A 16,340-nucleotide genomic window follows, 5' to 3' on the forward strand; every position below is an offset into this window, starting at 1 on the left:
AAGAGGAAGCTGGAGAACATCGACACTGTTCTTTATGTTAAGCAAGTTGTTCTCTAGCTGTACCTCACACTCCCTTTTCAAATGAGGAACCACATACACATGAGACAATACCAGAAGGTGCAGAATATATTCCTCCATATCTTCTGGGTTGTAGCTGCAGAATGACAGCAGAAACACAGTAGTCAGCATGCAAAATTGAACTTTTACTAAGCTACAAGTTGCTCTGAGTTGAACTTTTATATGATTTGTAGATTATTATTATTATTATTACTTCTCTATACTGTAATATATCATTTAAACTATTAATGGCCAAAGTTGAGCATTGACATGTGTGTCAGATTCAGAGGTAAACTATTAAAACTGTTCCAACTTAATCCGATCCAACCTAACCAAACACGACTTAAACATCCAAATTATTACATAGGTATTTTTTTTTTTTTTTTGGTTAAAAACATCCAAATTGACACCCTAATTAATCAGTTTCGTTCATGACAAGTTCACAAATGGGTGGTGCTCTTAGATATGGAAAAGGGCGGGAAATAGTCTACTCTTCCAAATCGTATTCGACAAGACTCAATTCTCAGCATTACACATTTACACAAAACCTTCCTCCTAAATTTGATTTCTCCGAAGAACCCTAATTTCCGAAAATGGAAACCGAATCAGAAGCAAGACATTCATGCTTGAAGCTTGAATTAACACAAGACACCTCTGAAATTGATTCTTCACCCAAACAAACCATTTTCGTAATGGGAACTTGGTTTCCTTCTCGATTTTCTCTCTCCATTACCGATGGCCTTGATTCTTGGCTCTGCAATGGTATGCTCTCTTCTCTTTCTCTCTCCTCTTTTTAATTTGATTATTAAATACTGGGTAATTGGTGTTTATTTGTTTAATTCTGGGAATTTGAATTTGAATTTGAATAGCATCGGAAGAAGATGTGAGAGAAAGAGCTAGTCAATGGGATCAATCTGTTTCGGAATACATTGATTTTGCAGAAAAGTATTTAGGGTTTCAACAGCCTCATTCTGTTTATCGTTTTTCTGATGCTGGAAATGGGTTTAGAAGGGTTTGTTTTCACTCTGAACTTTATCAAATGTGATTTTTTATGATTTGGGTGATGTTATAGTATATGATTGTGGAAATGTTGTTCAGCTTTCATGGACATTTGAGAAGGAAGGGATTACCCTGGAATGGAGATGGAGATGTAAGCCGTCGCCGGATAATAGGAAGACAACAGCAACTATATTGGACTTTCTGATGGATGCTAACATAAGATTAAGTGTGAGTTTCTTATAATAATGTCACTGCATCAATGTCTTAAGAATTTCACAATTTATAGATGTTTTAGCTTCATTAGAGAACAAGTTTAAGTGGAACCACTATAACTCTATTAGAGCGCAATTGTATCATGGAGAATTTTGAGCAGATTCAGCAGAATAAGGCTCGTAACATCGTGAAGTGATTGTATGTTTACTTTGTTCAACAAGGGTATTATGCTGTATTTGCAAGCTTTGTTTCATTATGTGTATGACAGTCCAACTCCGGTGTGGACTATTCTTCTTGTTGTGCTAGGTTCAAGGGGGAATAGGACTCTAAGACAATGTTTAAATATAGTTTGATTTTGGTCTATTTGATATGCATCAATGAAAGTTCCTTTCTAATGTTAATTGCTTATTTTTATTTATTGAAATATTGATTTCTCCCATTGCTGTGAAAAAGTTTGCTTAGGGAGTTAGGGTATTAGACCTACCTTGTGTTAGTAGGGGAAAAAACACTTCACAAGTGCCAACTCTTAGTCACATAAGTAGGGATGTGGAAGGCTTGGAATGCTTTGTTCAGGGTTTGAAAGAAATCCAAATCATCTAGCCATTTCTGATAGCTGTGGTCAATCTGGTCATTGATAGTAATTAATTCGCACATGTTTCACCAGCTCTGGTTATCTTGTTGTTTATTCTCACATCATGTAAAATATTGTAAATTGGTGTAATTGAGAACTGTGGAGTGACTTGGCAGTTTAGATCTGAGGTTTAAGAACAGTTGAGAATATAGACAACTCTAGTTCCTTTTAAAGGATCTTAAATGCATAAACTTACACAGCTAAACCTATCAAGTCCTTGCGTGTGACCAGTATTGGCACTAGCTATTACCTTCATGTAATCTACACACTGAATACCTTTTTATATGACATACTTCTTTATTTGTTTGAATGTTACAGGAAGAAGTTGTCAGAAAGACTGAGTCATTTGATCGGCTGAAAGAAGAAGCACAGAAATGTTTGATACAAAGTGAAAAGTTGAGCGCTGAAAAAAATGAGTTTGAAACAGTAGTATATGCAAAGGTACTTTGTAGTTTATATTTTAGTTGTCTCTACTTTATACACTTAATTGGAGAAGAAGTTTGAGGATATATTGTCATCTTTTATCAGCATTTTGAATGAGACACAACTCTACTGTTTTACTGGCTGGGAGCCTGGGATGGGAACGATACCTCCTGTAGGAAAAAAAGTGAGAGGATATTCATTTCAAGCATGTCTAGGATCAGATGCCTTTAGTCCTCCATCTATGTTGTACCGTAGTGTTCTCTTTCTGATTCATTAGATTTTTTGCGGTACTTCTGTGATGCTGACATTATGTGTCTACTCTCATTAGTGATTTATATGGAGTAAGTTTTATTTGAAGAGTGCTACCCCCTGTATTTTATTTGGTGGTAGTGATGTGTGTGTGTTGGGGGGGGGGGGGGGGCGGGGGTTGGTTGGTTGGTTTATTTCTCATAATACAGTCATGCACTTATCCGTTAATGATATAAATTTATTAGAGTATAGAAGCAACTTTGATCATGTAAATGTATGGCACCTGGATGCTCAAGTGAACTCCTGAATTGCAAAGAAAATGCCTCGTTCATGAGACAATTAGTCATCTTTAGAGTTTGATAAGAAATTCTAGTCTCAGTTTGATGAAATTGCCATTGCATATTTGAGAGTTTTCAAGTATTCTTGAGCATGATAAGTTCAACTGTCTATTTAAGCAGACAAAGCCCTGGTCAAGAGGTTGTTTGTTTGGTATTTATATGTTTTGCCTATGCTTTCAGTTTGTGAGTGTGCTAAACTCAAAGAAGGCAAAATTGAGAGAGCTTCGTGATCGACTTTCAAAACAAGAAGCGAAAGGGAAGCTGCCACAGGAAGAGGATGCCTCTACTGATGGAACTGAACCATATCGAACTGAGTCTGATGATGATGTGCGTAGTGAAGAATAATATGAGGAAGATGCTTTACCGAGTAAACTTTGTTGTAGAAAGACAAGTACATGCACCTAGGTATGCAATTTGGCTGTGTTAATTCCAGGGGATGCTGTTTGGCTGCAATACTCTTTAGGCTGGTTTCTTAATCTGATGTTTATTCATTACAAAAATCGTTGCCCAAATGGTTACGCTAAGATGCTGTACAAGTTAATAGTGGAGGTTATTAGGGTGACTAGCTCACCTAAAATGTTTGAATCAGTTGTAAATTTGTAATCGTACTACTAATCTAGTCATCGGATGTAACTTGTGTATGGGTATTTTACTATTTTGTGATCTGATTTCCTGTTTAAATTTTAAAATTTCTATCTATGTCTCTACTCTCTAGTATGTTCTTTGTACAATATGGGTGTATAATGTCAAAATATTATTTCACCTTACATTCCTAAGTAAGAATATGATTTGATCTAGTAAAATAATTGTCAAGAGTTGATTGCATTTGAGAAAATAAGCTCATGTTTAAAAATTAAAGTTTTCATTATTAAAATTTTATGATTATTATTGAAATTTCAAAGCATTATATTTCAAAAATAAAAATAAAGTGAAATTATTATTATTATTTTATTTTAATATATATTTTTTTTGACGAGGTGATAAATAATTTTATGAATATAGAGTTCTTTCATCAAATAATATGATGTACTCCGTTATGTATTAAGAAACAGAGAAAACGTATTTTATTAGTCTCTATATTTAAAAAAAAAAAAAAAAAACTGAAATCCGTTATGTATTAAGAAACAGAGAAAACGTATTTTATTAGTCTCTATATATTAAAAAAAAAAAAAAAAAAAAAAAAACGAAGTCGGCATCAAACTATGAAAGTGAGTTCTCCGTATGTGATAGGGAAGAAGGCAAGAAGAACACGGGGGTCCGGGATGAAGCTAAACATAATCTAATCAGTAATCCAGTTTTTCAGATGTGAGAGGCATTGGAATAGGAGGTGGGTCCGAATTTCAATGTTGAAACTCCATCTGCTATTCTATTTTGCCACTCTCTACACTTCTTCACTCTCTCTCTTCCAAATTCCACCTCTATTTTCGGGCTTACTATTCTATTATTACATTCATCGGATTTCCAACACCTTTCATTGTACCCCAATCTCACCCTTTCTTTCTCATTTTCTCTTTTAATTCAGGGGCCTGTTGAATCAATCATTCATTCCACATTCTATGTAAGTGCCACTCCTCTTCTTCTTCTTCCTAATTACAAGTTTAATTGTGCAAGTTTTTATCTTTATTGTTGTTTACTGCTTTGTTTATGCTTAATTTCATAATTCCAACCTTCATTTTTGGTCATGCTTTGATTTGGGTTCTGGGATCTTTCATCATTTCTTTTTGGGAACCAAGAAATCTGGCTTAAGTTTGGGTAAAATTCAGAATTCCTTGTTGTTCTAGATAACTAATATTTGATGCACACCATATATTAATTAAGGGGTTGGTTAATCTCTTTGATATGCAAGGATTATCACATTGTATTTGTCTGTAGATTTGAGTGATTGCTATATATCATTGAAACAACTGTAATTTTTGCAAACAAATCTTATCATAGATATTGTGTATGACTGACTGCTGTAAAGCTAATGTTGCATTTGTTACAACAGTCTTAGTTGATAAAATGGTAGCTGCAGTGGCAGCCTCGGCAGTAATTCAGTCTTCACCGAGATTTCTCCGGTCATCGCCTTCGTCTGTTTCTCATTATTCATCATCTAGATCACCACATTTTTCATCTATCCCCTCCACCCTTCCCTTTAACAGTCATGACTGCAGTTCCTCACTGTTTCTGATCAGCAAAAACCGTAGTTGTAGTAGTAGTAACCCATTTAAAGTTCATCCTCGTGCGCTATTCAAGCCAGTTGCAGCCCTTGGCTCTGATCTTCCTCATCCTATTCAACCGGTACTTTGCTAATATATTATTACTTCACTTTATCTTCTTTTTCAAACAAGTTATTTAACAATTAATGTGCTTAAATATATTTTGTTTCTTGTTTTTGCTGCACTAAATTGAAATCAAAGGGAGAGGAAGGAGCGAAAATTGGTAAAAATGATGAGACAATGGAGCAATGGGATGGGTTGACAGCCAAGTTTGCTGCTGCTGCCAATATTCCGTTTCTCATTCTTCAGCTACCTCAGATATTGCTTAATGCTCGGAATCTTATGGCTGGCAACAATTCCGCTCTTTTGGCTGTTAATTGGCTGGTAATCCTAATTACCACTCCATCCTCACAGTTTTTAGTTATAATATCCTTTTCTTTAGCTTCAGAACATCTGAGTCCAAATCATCAGTGAAGAGTTTTGCAGGGCTCCCTAACTGGTTTGCTGGCGAATCTTTCGCTGCTTTCATATTTTGCAAAGAAAAAGGAGACAGAAGCAATGATAGTACAATGCCTGGGAGTTGTTACCACTTATGTAATGATTTCACAGCTAGCAATGGCTGAAGCAATGCCTTCTCTTTATTTCATTCTAACCTCTGTAGTGGTTGGCACTGGTGTTGTCTCAAATTTTCTCAATTACTTTGGCATTCTTCCGTCTGTCATCTGGGGTTTGTGGGAAGATTTTCTCACTGTTGGTGGGCTTTCTGTCCTTCCTCAGGTACTGCTTCTGATTTCTTTCGTCCTCCGTGAAACTCAGCATCACAATCCTTGATTCTTTTATTCTTTCTGCCAAATACTAACTTGGGTGCTGCATGATGAATACAGGTTATGTGGTCCACATTTGTTCCATATATTCCAAACAGCATTCTTCCTGGGGCTATATCTTTCGTTATAGCCATGGTAGCAGCTGTTATGGTAAGTTGAAGCTCCTACCTTAGAATTTATGTGTAACAAACATATGAGGAGGCATAAGTACTAATAAATGTTTAGGATCTCTTTAGGATCTTATTGCTCTCTAGCTTTTGAAGGAGCAAAGTGTTAAGGAGATCACTACTGTGCTTGCTTATTATTTGAGGTCCATTTGAATTGGGCGTGATCACTATTTTCTTCATTCTGTGTTGTCCAAGACTGATATGTCCTTAAGAAAGCTGCCAATGGAGTAAATAGTAATAAACAAAAACTACTTGTATTGCATATTTACATTAGCCTGTTTGCTACATATACACTGTCATGTACATTTATTTCGCCTATTTTTTATAAGTGGAAAAGAAAGCAAGGCAGATATGGAAATTAAGTTCTTTAGGTTATGACTGATTCAAATTGACATTCTTTGTAAATGGTAGTACCTTAAAGCATGTGTAATTTATACTTATCTTACTCAAACTAGCTACTTAGTTATCTCTACATTTATGGCCGTGCTAGACTCTTAGCCATTGAATAAGTAGCCTTCAGATTTTTACTGTGAATGAACCTGGTGGTGATCTTTGTTACAAACTTATGCTAGTCTTCTTGATTATTGGATAGGTTACCTTTTAAAAAATACGTTATTGTGAATGGCATGAGCTAATCTCTATATTCAGTATGCTTGTCTTTCCTCTATTGGATCCTCTATTGGATGATTAACCTTTTGATTTTGTAAATGCATTGGTATCTTGCGTCATTTAAATGGGTGCTAACCTTTCACAGGTTAGAGCGGGTAAACTCTCTGAGAAAGCTGTCAAATTTTATGGAGCTATATCAGGGTGGACTGCTACCCTTCTCTTCATGTGGATGCCAATTCCACAATTGGTATTTGTTTAATTTGGTTATGTTAGATATTTAGCACTAACAGATTCCTGTCCAGGTGAGCCTTTTTTATGACTTGGTTTAAATTCTTTCAGTGGACAAACTTCCTGAATCCTGATAACATAAAAGGCTTGTCGGCTTTAACAATGTTGCTGGCAATGGCTGGAAATGGATTAATGATTCCACGTGCACTTTTCACCCGTGATTTTATGTGGTATTTTTTTATCCATCTCAGCATTTGGTGTTTCATATACCTCATACATACACAGTTAGAGAATGGGGGCAGATATTAACTCCAGATAAAAATTTTGAAAGCTGGTTCTTAATTATCTTGTCAGTTGTCACTCATAATCTATCTCTCTATGATTGCATATATGTATGTAAATCCAGGTTACCATGGGGATCAAATGAACAGTGATCCAACTGTTTTTTTTTAATGTTAATTGTTTAAATATGATTCAGGTTTCTTGGTTCGTCTTGGGCATCTTTTCTTTATGGCTGGGGGAATCTCGTCTGCATGTACTTGTGAGTTGCCAGTCAACATCATTTGCTTGAACAAATTATACTCAATGCAGGAGTAACAGATTCTTAACTACTAAAGATATTTCTGCTGACAATGCAGGTTTAACAGTATCAGTCGGGAGTTTTTCTTTGCAACCACAGCAGCCTTTCTTCTGTGGATAGGTTATTATTCGATCCATAATCCTGTCGTAGTTGCATTTGTTAAATCTTCTAGTATACTGGATAAAATAGTATATAGAGCTTGCTACCTTTTTATGTGATTTTTACTACTCCTTGTACATTCATGTGTTTAAACGATCCTTCACCTTTTTTGGCTTCACAGGACTTACGTTTTGGAAGGACAGTCAGGCATATGGACATTCATCTCCCCTGAGGTCTTTGAAGGAACTGCTATTTGGGTCATAATATTGAACAATTTCCGCTTCAGCTTAAGAATTTAGAAAAGCAGAAATGATTCTTGGACAATAGACTAGATTCCTCATGCATGCATAATTGCATTTTCTTTGTCACTTGACTCAAATAATAAGATGTATAACATGATTGTGAGTTTTAGCACTTACAATCCTGGTCTGTATGACAGTTTACGATTCATTTATATTATAGACGACACATTTATGTAATGTAAATAATATCAATTTTTGGAATAAATAGGTTGAGCTTTAAGTTTTCTTTCCTATATATATATACATCATGATAAGAAAATATGTAGATGGTTTCGGATTTGATGGAGTTCATTCAATTAATTTCTGTACAGTTAACATCATAATAATATTGTTATGTTACAGTAGATAGTTCGTTTACCAAGCTCAGTAATATAAGCTACTCCCATCAATCCTAATAACATCAGAATTCCTTAGAAAAGAGCAAAATATAGAAGGCGGTATGTGTTTTAGAGGGTTAGTGGTTGTTGGAACACTGAAAAAACGTTTGTAATGTTGTCCAACTTACCAGTCCAAAATCATAATCAAAGGCATGAATCTTTAATCAAGTGTATAGATTCTACTGGGTTCCTTCTTTTTCTGTTATCAAAGGAATTCTAGGAAAGGATCAAGGATTGTAGAGACTAAAGAGAACTTTCTAGCATAACAACTTCTTCTAAATACTGTTTATGGAAGTCTGCATTCCACAACATTAATAGGATTAAGTAAGATTAGAAATATTAAGCAACTAACAATTCTGGGGTTGTAGCTCATATGGTAGAGCGCTCGCTTCGCATGCGAGAGGCACGGGGTTCGATTCCCCGCAGCTCCAGAGTGCATTGTTTTTTGGGGGTGTGATGAAATTGGACTCTTTTTTCAAAGGTTCAACCACTTTGATAGTTTGATAGAAGTCAATTTGCAAGAAATCTCATGTTTGATATTTTTCTTCAAAACTAAAAGATGGCAGATATAATAATACATTACTCGTATAATTGTTGCACTAAAATACAACACAAATTTTCATGTTATGGGCCACACGATGTGACTACGAGCCCTCGATCATTACTCAACTGATCAAAAGTTACTTGGTGAGTGTTTTGGTGTGTCGGGTGGTGGTATGGTGTTGTTGGACACTAAAAAACCTCTAAAGATAGTAACATCTAATTACTTCCTCCATTTTGATAGTTGCGTTACTTTTTTAAAAAGGAAGTTTTAAACTAGTTGCATCGCTTTCCTTTTTAAGTACTCCTAATAAATTCTCTCTATTTCTTTCATGTCGCAAGGGCCACCCTTCATTCTTTCTACCAATTACCACTTTCTACTCTAAAAATTGTCTAAGAGTTCACGAAAACAAAAGTGACGTAACTAAAGACAGAAATATCTAATTACTACATCCGTTAACATTTATTTACAACTTTGGAATATTTTATATCTCTCAAATAATACCCTAAAGTTGCAAGTAAATATTAAGGGAGGTAGTATTTATTTTTAATGATTATGAAACGATGATTGCGCAGTTAAAACGACAGGAGTGCATGAACAAGTGGGCGGAGTAATAAGCAGACTTTTCTTCAAAAGTAAAAAAGGGATAGACGTTTCCATGAAATAACATTCACATACATAAATGCTTAGTTAGTGACTCACTCCTTCCTAATCACCTTCCTTGCGCGCATTGATGTAAATGATGATGTTCCAAAATTGCTTACGTGCCCAAATAAAGTTAAAAGAACCATCATCCTACCAAAACTAGCAAGATAATTATCTTAATTAATACAATTCAAAGATTAATATAATGGAACTTTTTATTTATATCATGATGTTTCGAAGATCCAAAGTATGACATATATTTATCGATCAATCGCTTTTGATCCCACTAACTCTACTCATCACCACTTGCCAAATCAAAGGGGCCCATTTTAACCAACCCGATTAAAACTTATACTTATCTAAACCAGCCTGGTTTTTTTGTCACAGCCAAAGTGCAAGTGTGCAATCGTTAATGTCACCTTAAAATAATATTAAAAATAATAATAAGTAAATTTTAGTTCAGTAAAAATAAGTTCAGTTCAGTAAAAATAATTTCAATTCAGTAAAAATAAGTTCAATTTTCTAAAAGAAGAATTATAATTAAAAAATCAGCAAAAATAATTTCATTTTAGTAAAATTAATTTAAGTTCTTAACTTCAGGAAAAAAAAAAAAAAGTAATTCAGTAAAAATAATTTCAGTTCAGCAAAATAAGGTGAAGAGAACGAGGCCTAAGTCACCTTATTTTAGCTAATTATTCATTATTTTAGGTCAATGATAAAAATTAATCTTATAATTACTTGACTTTAAATGTATATATACATATAAAAACTTGCACTAGTTTGAATGCTAACTAAAAAAAATATGACGGTGTATTGTCATATTATTTACTTGATTTATTTGTTTTATGTTCAGATTATAAAAAACTTGTCCTATATATACATCATGTACTAAATATAATGTTCTTGAAGTTAAATATTAGAAAGACTTGTTTCTCCGACCATCAAAAAAAGTCGCATTATTGTAACACCTCATATATAAGAAAACAACATAATTCTTTGTTTAAAACCCCTTTGAAATTAATGGTTGAGCTATTCTTTGGCACTACCAATTTTCAGATAGTATTTCAGTATGATTGATTTCATATGCGACTAACATTATGAAATGCAATGTGTGGTTCCTACAGGCGTTGGTACCTTGCATCGTACAGTCGTTTCGCGAAAAGAACATATTACACACATGTAAAGAACATACTGTTGTAATGAAAAGAACATACTATTAAAAAGTAATGAACACATATCTAAAGTAAAAAGAACATATTTATATTAAAAAAGAGTGAAAAGAACATATGTTCATGTTCTTTAATTGTCAGTGTAATGTACTTTTATTTTGTGATATAATGTTAATTACTTATTGTGAAATGTTCTATGATTTTTTTTTTTTTAAATTATGGTGAATATACATAAATCATGTTTTTCATGTTCCTTATAAATATTAGGGATGTTCTTTAGATGTATAAAAAAATAAAATTGGATGTTCTTTACAAAACAGTTATATGTTCTTTACAAAACAACTTTATGTTCTTTAAAAACTGCTACATGTTCTTTTCGCGTTTTTTGCCTGTACCTTGCTAGGTATAGGCGACTGTACCTTAAAATTTTCATATGAAATGGGGGAAGTAATAAAAAAAAGTCACTATATTAATATAAAGGTTAAATTAGTGTGACATTAAAAGCTACAATAGGTTAATTTTTTTAATGAAATTTTTAATATAATGGTCACCAGTATGTTAAAATTAGATCACAATTCAATATAATGCCGTACTTTAAGTTCATAATGACATTAAAGGTCACATAACTTTTAAAAAAAGGTTACTATGTAAAGAAATAAGGTTACTATATTAAAATTAGGAGCCATTTTGTTGAATATAATGCCAGTTACGTGTGTATAAACATTAAGTCTACGCAAGATTTTCTTATTGATTAAATTTTAAAGACATTATACATGATTGCTTATGAATTATGATACTCCATAGTATTTTTCTATAAATAAAATATTAAAAAAAAAGTACCATTGTTTTTTTTTTTGTAATAAGTTGGACAATACTGAGTAATCATTTAAGTGAAATAATAGAAGAAATAATGTGTGTGTGTGTGAGTGTTTCATCACTAATATGAAATTCAAACGATATAATATTTGTTTGTCAAAACTTAATATTGCTAAAGTGGGAGGAGTGTTGATTTTATTAATTTGTCTCCTTTATGAAAATGATGAATTATTGTACTTATATCCATTAAGTAAATACAAAGTAACCAAAAAACTATCATTATTAAATTGCATAGTACAAGTATACAACTATAAAATAAAAATAATAAATTTCCCATAATAACATGAATTACATTGGTTGCCGCCTCTTGTGTCGTTATCTCATTGTCACAGTCACTCCACTAGTGAGAAGCTGTGTAGAAATTGAGGTTCCATTACATGAACCTGGCTATTATTAATCTTTAAATAAACGTCACAACCAAATTTAAGTAGGACCGCTCTAGTGAATCCTCCTTGGACAATTAACACTTTAATTTGGACAATTAACACATTAATCAGCTAGTAATTAAGCACCAAGGATTTGAAGTGGAACTGTGGAAGTAATATTGAGATAGGTCAATAGTAATATTGTTGTAATTTGTAGTGGAATTGTTAGATTTATTTGTTAAAACTTATAAGCGGTAACAACTAACACAAGAAAGTTATCATACGTTGTGTAATAATTACGATAATGTTTAGGTAGTTTATGTCAAATAATAGTTTATCCTATCAACTTGTATAGCTACAATAATCTTTGGTATATCAACCTAAATAAAAATAATAATAATTTTTTTTTGAAGCAACTAAATTAAACATCTGCTCGTATATGGTATCGATTAATAAATCACTCTAGGCAACTCTTAATTAAACATCTACTCGTATATGTATGTATATCGGTTAATAGATCACTCTAGGCAACTCTTAATTAAACATCAAATCGTATATGGTATATCGGTTAATAGATCACTTTAGGCAACTCTTAATTGAAGATCTACTCGTATGTATATTGTATATCAGTTAATTGATTAACTAATACATTATTTTCCTGAAATCGGAAGAGAACAGAGAAGTTCTAACCATTTGAGCTATTCTCCGCTCTCTCAACCCTTCATATATGTAATTATAGATAAATAAATAATATACAAAAAAAATTTGAAACTCTAAAAATATAAAATTAAGACGAAACTAACAACAATATCCCACATGAATATACATAATTGCCCATTATATAAATTGTGTCTTAATAACCCAATAAATAAAGTGTACATACTTGTAAATCCCTTTAATTTATGATATTTTAGGTGTATGTGTTAATTTATTAACCTATCATCTTGTGTAACTTAAATAATCTTGAGCTATATATTATTTATTTAAGATTGGAGTAAGGGCTCGTTCTCATTGACTGAACTTAGCTGAACTGAACTGAACTCAACTAAGCTGAACTGAACTGAAATGAATATTTTATAAGAGAAGGAAATCAGGAGTTGAGCTGAACTGAACTGAACTGAATTTCAACGGAAGAGAACAGGCCCTAAGTCTTGTTACCCAAGACGATTCTTAATTAAAGGTTGATTAATTAATAAAATATAGGTGCTACCAACATTATAGTTATACACTTGTACATGATTGATCATATCCTTCCAAAATCCCTATCAAATCCAAACTCTATTTCCTCCCTACTTCTCCTTTAAATCCAAAATGTATTAAATTAAATGCACGTGCTTTGATTAAATTATCTCAAATGTTATTAATTTTATTTTACTATATATAACCCCTCTTTTATTTCTCATCAACACTTCCTTTTCCTTCTAAAAAAAATGGCATTAGTTAGAGAGCGTAGACAACTCAACCTCCGTCTCCCTCTCCCTGAAAACTCCCAACGCCGCCCATCTTTCCCTTTACCACTCCCACCACCTTCTCACTCCACCACCACCGCCGCAACAACCACCGCAACAACCGTCTCAACAAACTCTTCTGTTCAATCAATTTCACTCTCTGATTTCACCAAACTATCTGTTCTTGGTAGTGGAAACGGCGGAACTGTCTACAAAGTAGCTCACAAGCAAAACGGTACCGTTTATGCTCTAAAGCTAGTCTCCTCTGACCCAAACCCAACTCACCTCCGTCAGCTCAGCCGCGAGAAGGAAATCCTCCGACGTATGATCTCGTCGGATTCTCCCTACATCGTTCGATGCCATCGAGTTTTTGAAAAATTAGATGGAGACTTGGCAATACTAATGGAGTACATGGATGGTGGTACACTTGATCATACTCTTAAAAACCAAGGCACTTTTTCTGAACCATTGCTTGCCAACGTGGCAACACAAATATTGAATGGTTTAAAGTACCTTCACTCACATAAGATAGTTCACAGAGATATTAAACCCTCGAATCTTCTAGTAAATTCTAATTGGGAAGTCAAGATTTCTGACTTTGGTGTGGGGAGGATCATGGGTAGGACGCTGGATCCTTGTAACTCATACGTCGGCACGTGTGCTTATATGAGTCCCGAGAGGTTTGATCCCGATACCTACGGTGGGAATTATAATGGATACGCGGGTGATATTTGGAGTTTGGGCCTAACTTTAATGGAATTGTATTTGGGTTATTTTCCATTTTTGTTACCCGGTGAAAGACCCGATTGGGCTACTTTAATGTGTGCGATTTGTTTCGGGGACCCGCCCAGCTTACCCGAGGGTCGTGGGTCGGAGGAGTTTAGGAGCTTTGTTGGTTGTTGCCTACAAAAAGAAGCCACTAAACGGTGGTCCGCGGCTCAATTATTATCTCATCCATTTATTTGTAAAACTAGATAATATTCGTATTTTTAATAATTATTTATTATAGTTTAATCAATCAATTAAGTTATGGTTTATTTTTAAATGAATTGGCCCGACCCGAATTAATTAAGGTCAATTTTAGAGAGTAGTTGAATGATAGTGTTGGGATGTAAATAAAGTAGAATAGATGGAATATACAAGTAGATTAGTTAGCCTACTTGTTTCTTCTTCGAGGCCACTTGTTTCATTAATATTATTTGGATCTAAAGTTGGTTCTCCTTTCTTTGTCAAAAATGTTAACTACTCCATTATTTTGTTTGCTTTAGATTTTTGTTTTCTATCATAATCGTAGCTTTTTTCATTTTTTAAAATTGCTTAGTTTACGTGCATGAATTTTTATAATACACCTATGTCACCACTCACCAACAACGAGGGATTAGAGTATAATTGGTCGGTTATACAAACCTTATAGTTTGGCTAATTTGCTTGCAAATACAAATTTATCTATTGATACTTTTTTTTTAATGTATATATATACTACCTCCGTTTTATATTATTTGCAACAATTTGACATAAAATAGAGAGGAAAAGTGTCTAATCGTTTCAAATAATATCAAACGGATGTAGTATATAAAATTTAGAGTAAGCAAATATGACAAGTAGATGTTGAAGATATTTACTATCTTCGTTATTAGTTTATTATTAACATTCTTTCAAAAAAAAAAAAGTTTATTATTAACATCTTATCTAATATTTATTACGTAAGGAAAGTGATATAATGAAGAAAAGAGATTAAGGCTATGTTCAATTCATTAAGTCAGACCTTTGTATTGATATTTTTAAACTTCTCAAATATATGTTTTGAAATGGATTGGTATGGAATCTCATATTAGAAAGATATGGTATATTAATCACATCGCATAATAATTTAAAGTTGTTTGGTTTATATGCTTGAATGACTTTTATCCAAGGTCGGCTAAGGGCTTGTGCAAACAAACCCTTAGCACAGGGCCCCCTAATATTGAGGGCTCAACATTTTTGGAGCCCAATTGTTAAAAAAATATAAAATTCTATTTCCACTAACTTATTGTACACACGCGAATTAGAGCTAAATAAACACAATTTTACCAGATTTCTAGAACTTAATTACCCCATCAATGTATTGCAATTCCCGTAAAGTTCAAGCACAAATGTAAAATGTTTTCATTTTCAAAAATTTTTAATTGAATGATTGGATTGCCAAATTAATATGTTCCTTGACAGAGTAATTAAAAAATAAAAAGCTGAAAAAAAGATGAGTTTATTTTTTCATTATTATAATTGTAATTTTTTTTTTAAATAAGGGCCTTATTTTTAAGATTAGAACAGGGATCCGAAAATGTTTAAGACGACCCTGCTTTTATATTTCATTTGTGGTATAGAATGTGAACCTTAAGGGGAGGTGGTACAGTGGCGGATCCAGGATTTCCGACTTGGTGAGTCACTATCAATTATTGATTACTTGTTAAAGTACAAATAATTTTTCCAAATCTTGTTCATAATTAATTTCAATCCAAAAATTATATATAAAAAAATTATATTTCACCAAATCGATTTCAATCTAAAATAGGACACAAAAATCCATAATACAACCAAATACTCCGTACTACTTAAAAATTCAATCTTACAAGTTGAAAATATTACAAATAACATGTTACAAACAAATAGTAATATAAAACTATTACATTAAATTTATGATTTTTTACTTAGATTTGTGGAAAAATATTAAAATTGGTTGTACAAATATAGGATATAAAATTATAAATAGAAGAAAAAATTATTAATAATTGTTAAGTAAAAAAATGAGATAACTTAAGAGACCTGTTATTAAGTATAACCGGTCTCTTTAATGAAGAAAGAGAGCAACTCCAAAATGGAAATGCAATAGCAGCATCAAAGAGACCACTTACCTTAATAGTTGGTCTCTTTGATATTTTTATAAAAGGAAACCTACGTCAGTCTGTTAGCAGCATCAAAGAGACCGCCTCTCTACAAGAAGCGGTCTGTTTGATATTTTTATT

The 16,340-nt window shown here is 33.0% G+C and overlaps 3 protein-coding genes and 1 non-coding gene across 4 annotated transcripts; all 4 read left to right on the forward strand.

Annotated features, from left to right (window-relative positions):
- The first annotated feature begins 387 nt into the window (after positions 1-387).
- LOC110689323 (DNA repair protein XRCC4-like) lies at positions 388-3,677 on the forward strand. The gene is made up of 5 exons (XM_021866089.1): positions 388-819; positions 927-1,069; positions 1,156-1,284; positions 2,219-2,341; positions 3,091-3,677. Exons 1-5 carry the CDS (start codon positions 651-653, stop codon positions 3,253-3,255), a joined length of 729 nt encoding a protein of 242 aa, XP_021721781.1. The 5' UTR covers positions 388-650; the 3' UTR covers positions 3,256-3,677.
- Positions 3,678-4,077: 400 nt separating this feature from the next.
- Positions 4,078-8,152, forward strand: LOC110689324 (maltose excess protein 1-like, chloroplastic). The gene is made up of 11 exons (XM_021866090.1): positions 4,078-4,237; positions 4,433-4,468; positions 4,898-5,190; positions 5,310-5,492; positions 5,595-5,885; positions 5,993-6,082; positions 6,854-6,955; positions 7,048-7,166; positions 7,415-7,477; positions 7,575-7,636; positions 7,797-8,152. The coding sequence occupies exons 3-11, from the start codon at positions 4,912-4,914 to the stop codon at positions 7,877-7,879; spliced, it is 1,272 nt and encodes a 423-aa protein (XP_021721782.1). The 5' UTR covers positions 4,078-4,237; positions 4,433-4,468; positions 4,898-4,911; the 3' UTR covers positions 7,880-8,152.
- Positions 8,153-8,652: 500 nt separating this feature from the next.
- TRNAA-CGC lies at positions 8,653-8,725 on the forward strand. Its single transcript has one exon. It is a non-coding gene; the product is annotated as a tRNA-Ala (tRNA).
- Positions 8,726-13,275: 4,550 nt separating this feature from the next.
- LOC110689325 (mitogen-activated protein kinase kinase 9-like) lies at positions 13,276-14,588 on the forward strand. The gene has a single exon (XM_021866091.1). It carries the CDS (start codon positions 13,321-13,323, stop codon positions 14,314-14,316), a length of 996 nt encoding a protein of 331 aa, XP_021721783.1. The 5' UTR covers positions 13,276-13,320; the 3' UTR covers positions 14,317-14,588.
- The last annotated feature ends 1,752 nt before the right edge of the window (positions 14,589-16,340 follow it).

The sequence above is a fragment of the Chenopodium quinoa genome, unplaced genomic scaffold (assembly GCF_001683475.1).
Source record: "Chenopodium quinoa cultivar QQ74 unplaced genomic scaffold, ASM168347v1, whole genome shotgun sequence".
Taxonomy (NCBI): domain Eukaryota; kingdom Viridiplantae; phylum Streptophyta; class Magnoliopsida; order Caryophyllales; family Amaranthaceae; genus Chenopodium; species Chenopodium quinoa.

What these genes read in the sequence shown, in the direction of transcription:
- LOC110689323 (XM_021866089.1), top strand. Translation starts at nt 651, where the DNA reads ATGGAAACCGAATCAGAAGCAAGACATTCATGCTTGAAGCTTGAATTA. An exon ending in TGATTCTTGGCTCTGCAATG is followed by an intron (nt 820 to 926) that starts GTATGCTCTCTT and finishes GAATTTGAATAG; the next exon opens with CATCGGAAGAAGATGTGAGA. An exon ending in ATGCTAACATAAGATTAAGT is followed by an intron (nt 1,285 to 2,218) that starts GTGAGTTTCTTA and finishes TGAATGTTACAG; the next exon opens with GAAGAAGTTGTCAGAAAGAC.
- LOC110689325 (XM_021866091.1), top strand. Translation starts at nt 13,321, where the DNA reads ATGGCATTAGTTAGAGAGCGTAGACAACTCAACCTCCGTCTCCCTCTC.
- LOC110689324 (XM_021866090.1), top strand. Translation starts at nt 4,912, where the DNA reads ATGGTAGCTGCAGTGGCAGCCTCGGCAGTAATTCAGTCTTCACCGAGA. An exon ending in TTTTGGCTGTTAATTGGCTG is followed by an intron (nt 5,493 to 5,594) that starts GTAATCCTAATT and finishes AGAGTTTTGCAG; the next exon opens with GGCTCCCTAACTGGTTTGCT. An exon ending in GGCTTTCTGTCCTTCCTCAG is followed by an intron (nt 5,886 to 5,992) that starts GTACTGCTTCTG and finishes TGATGAATACAG; the next exon opens with GTTATGTGGTCCACATTTGT.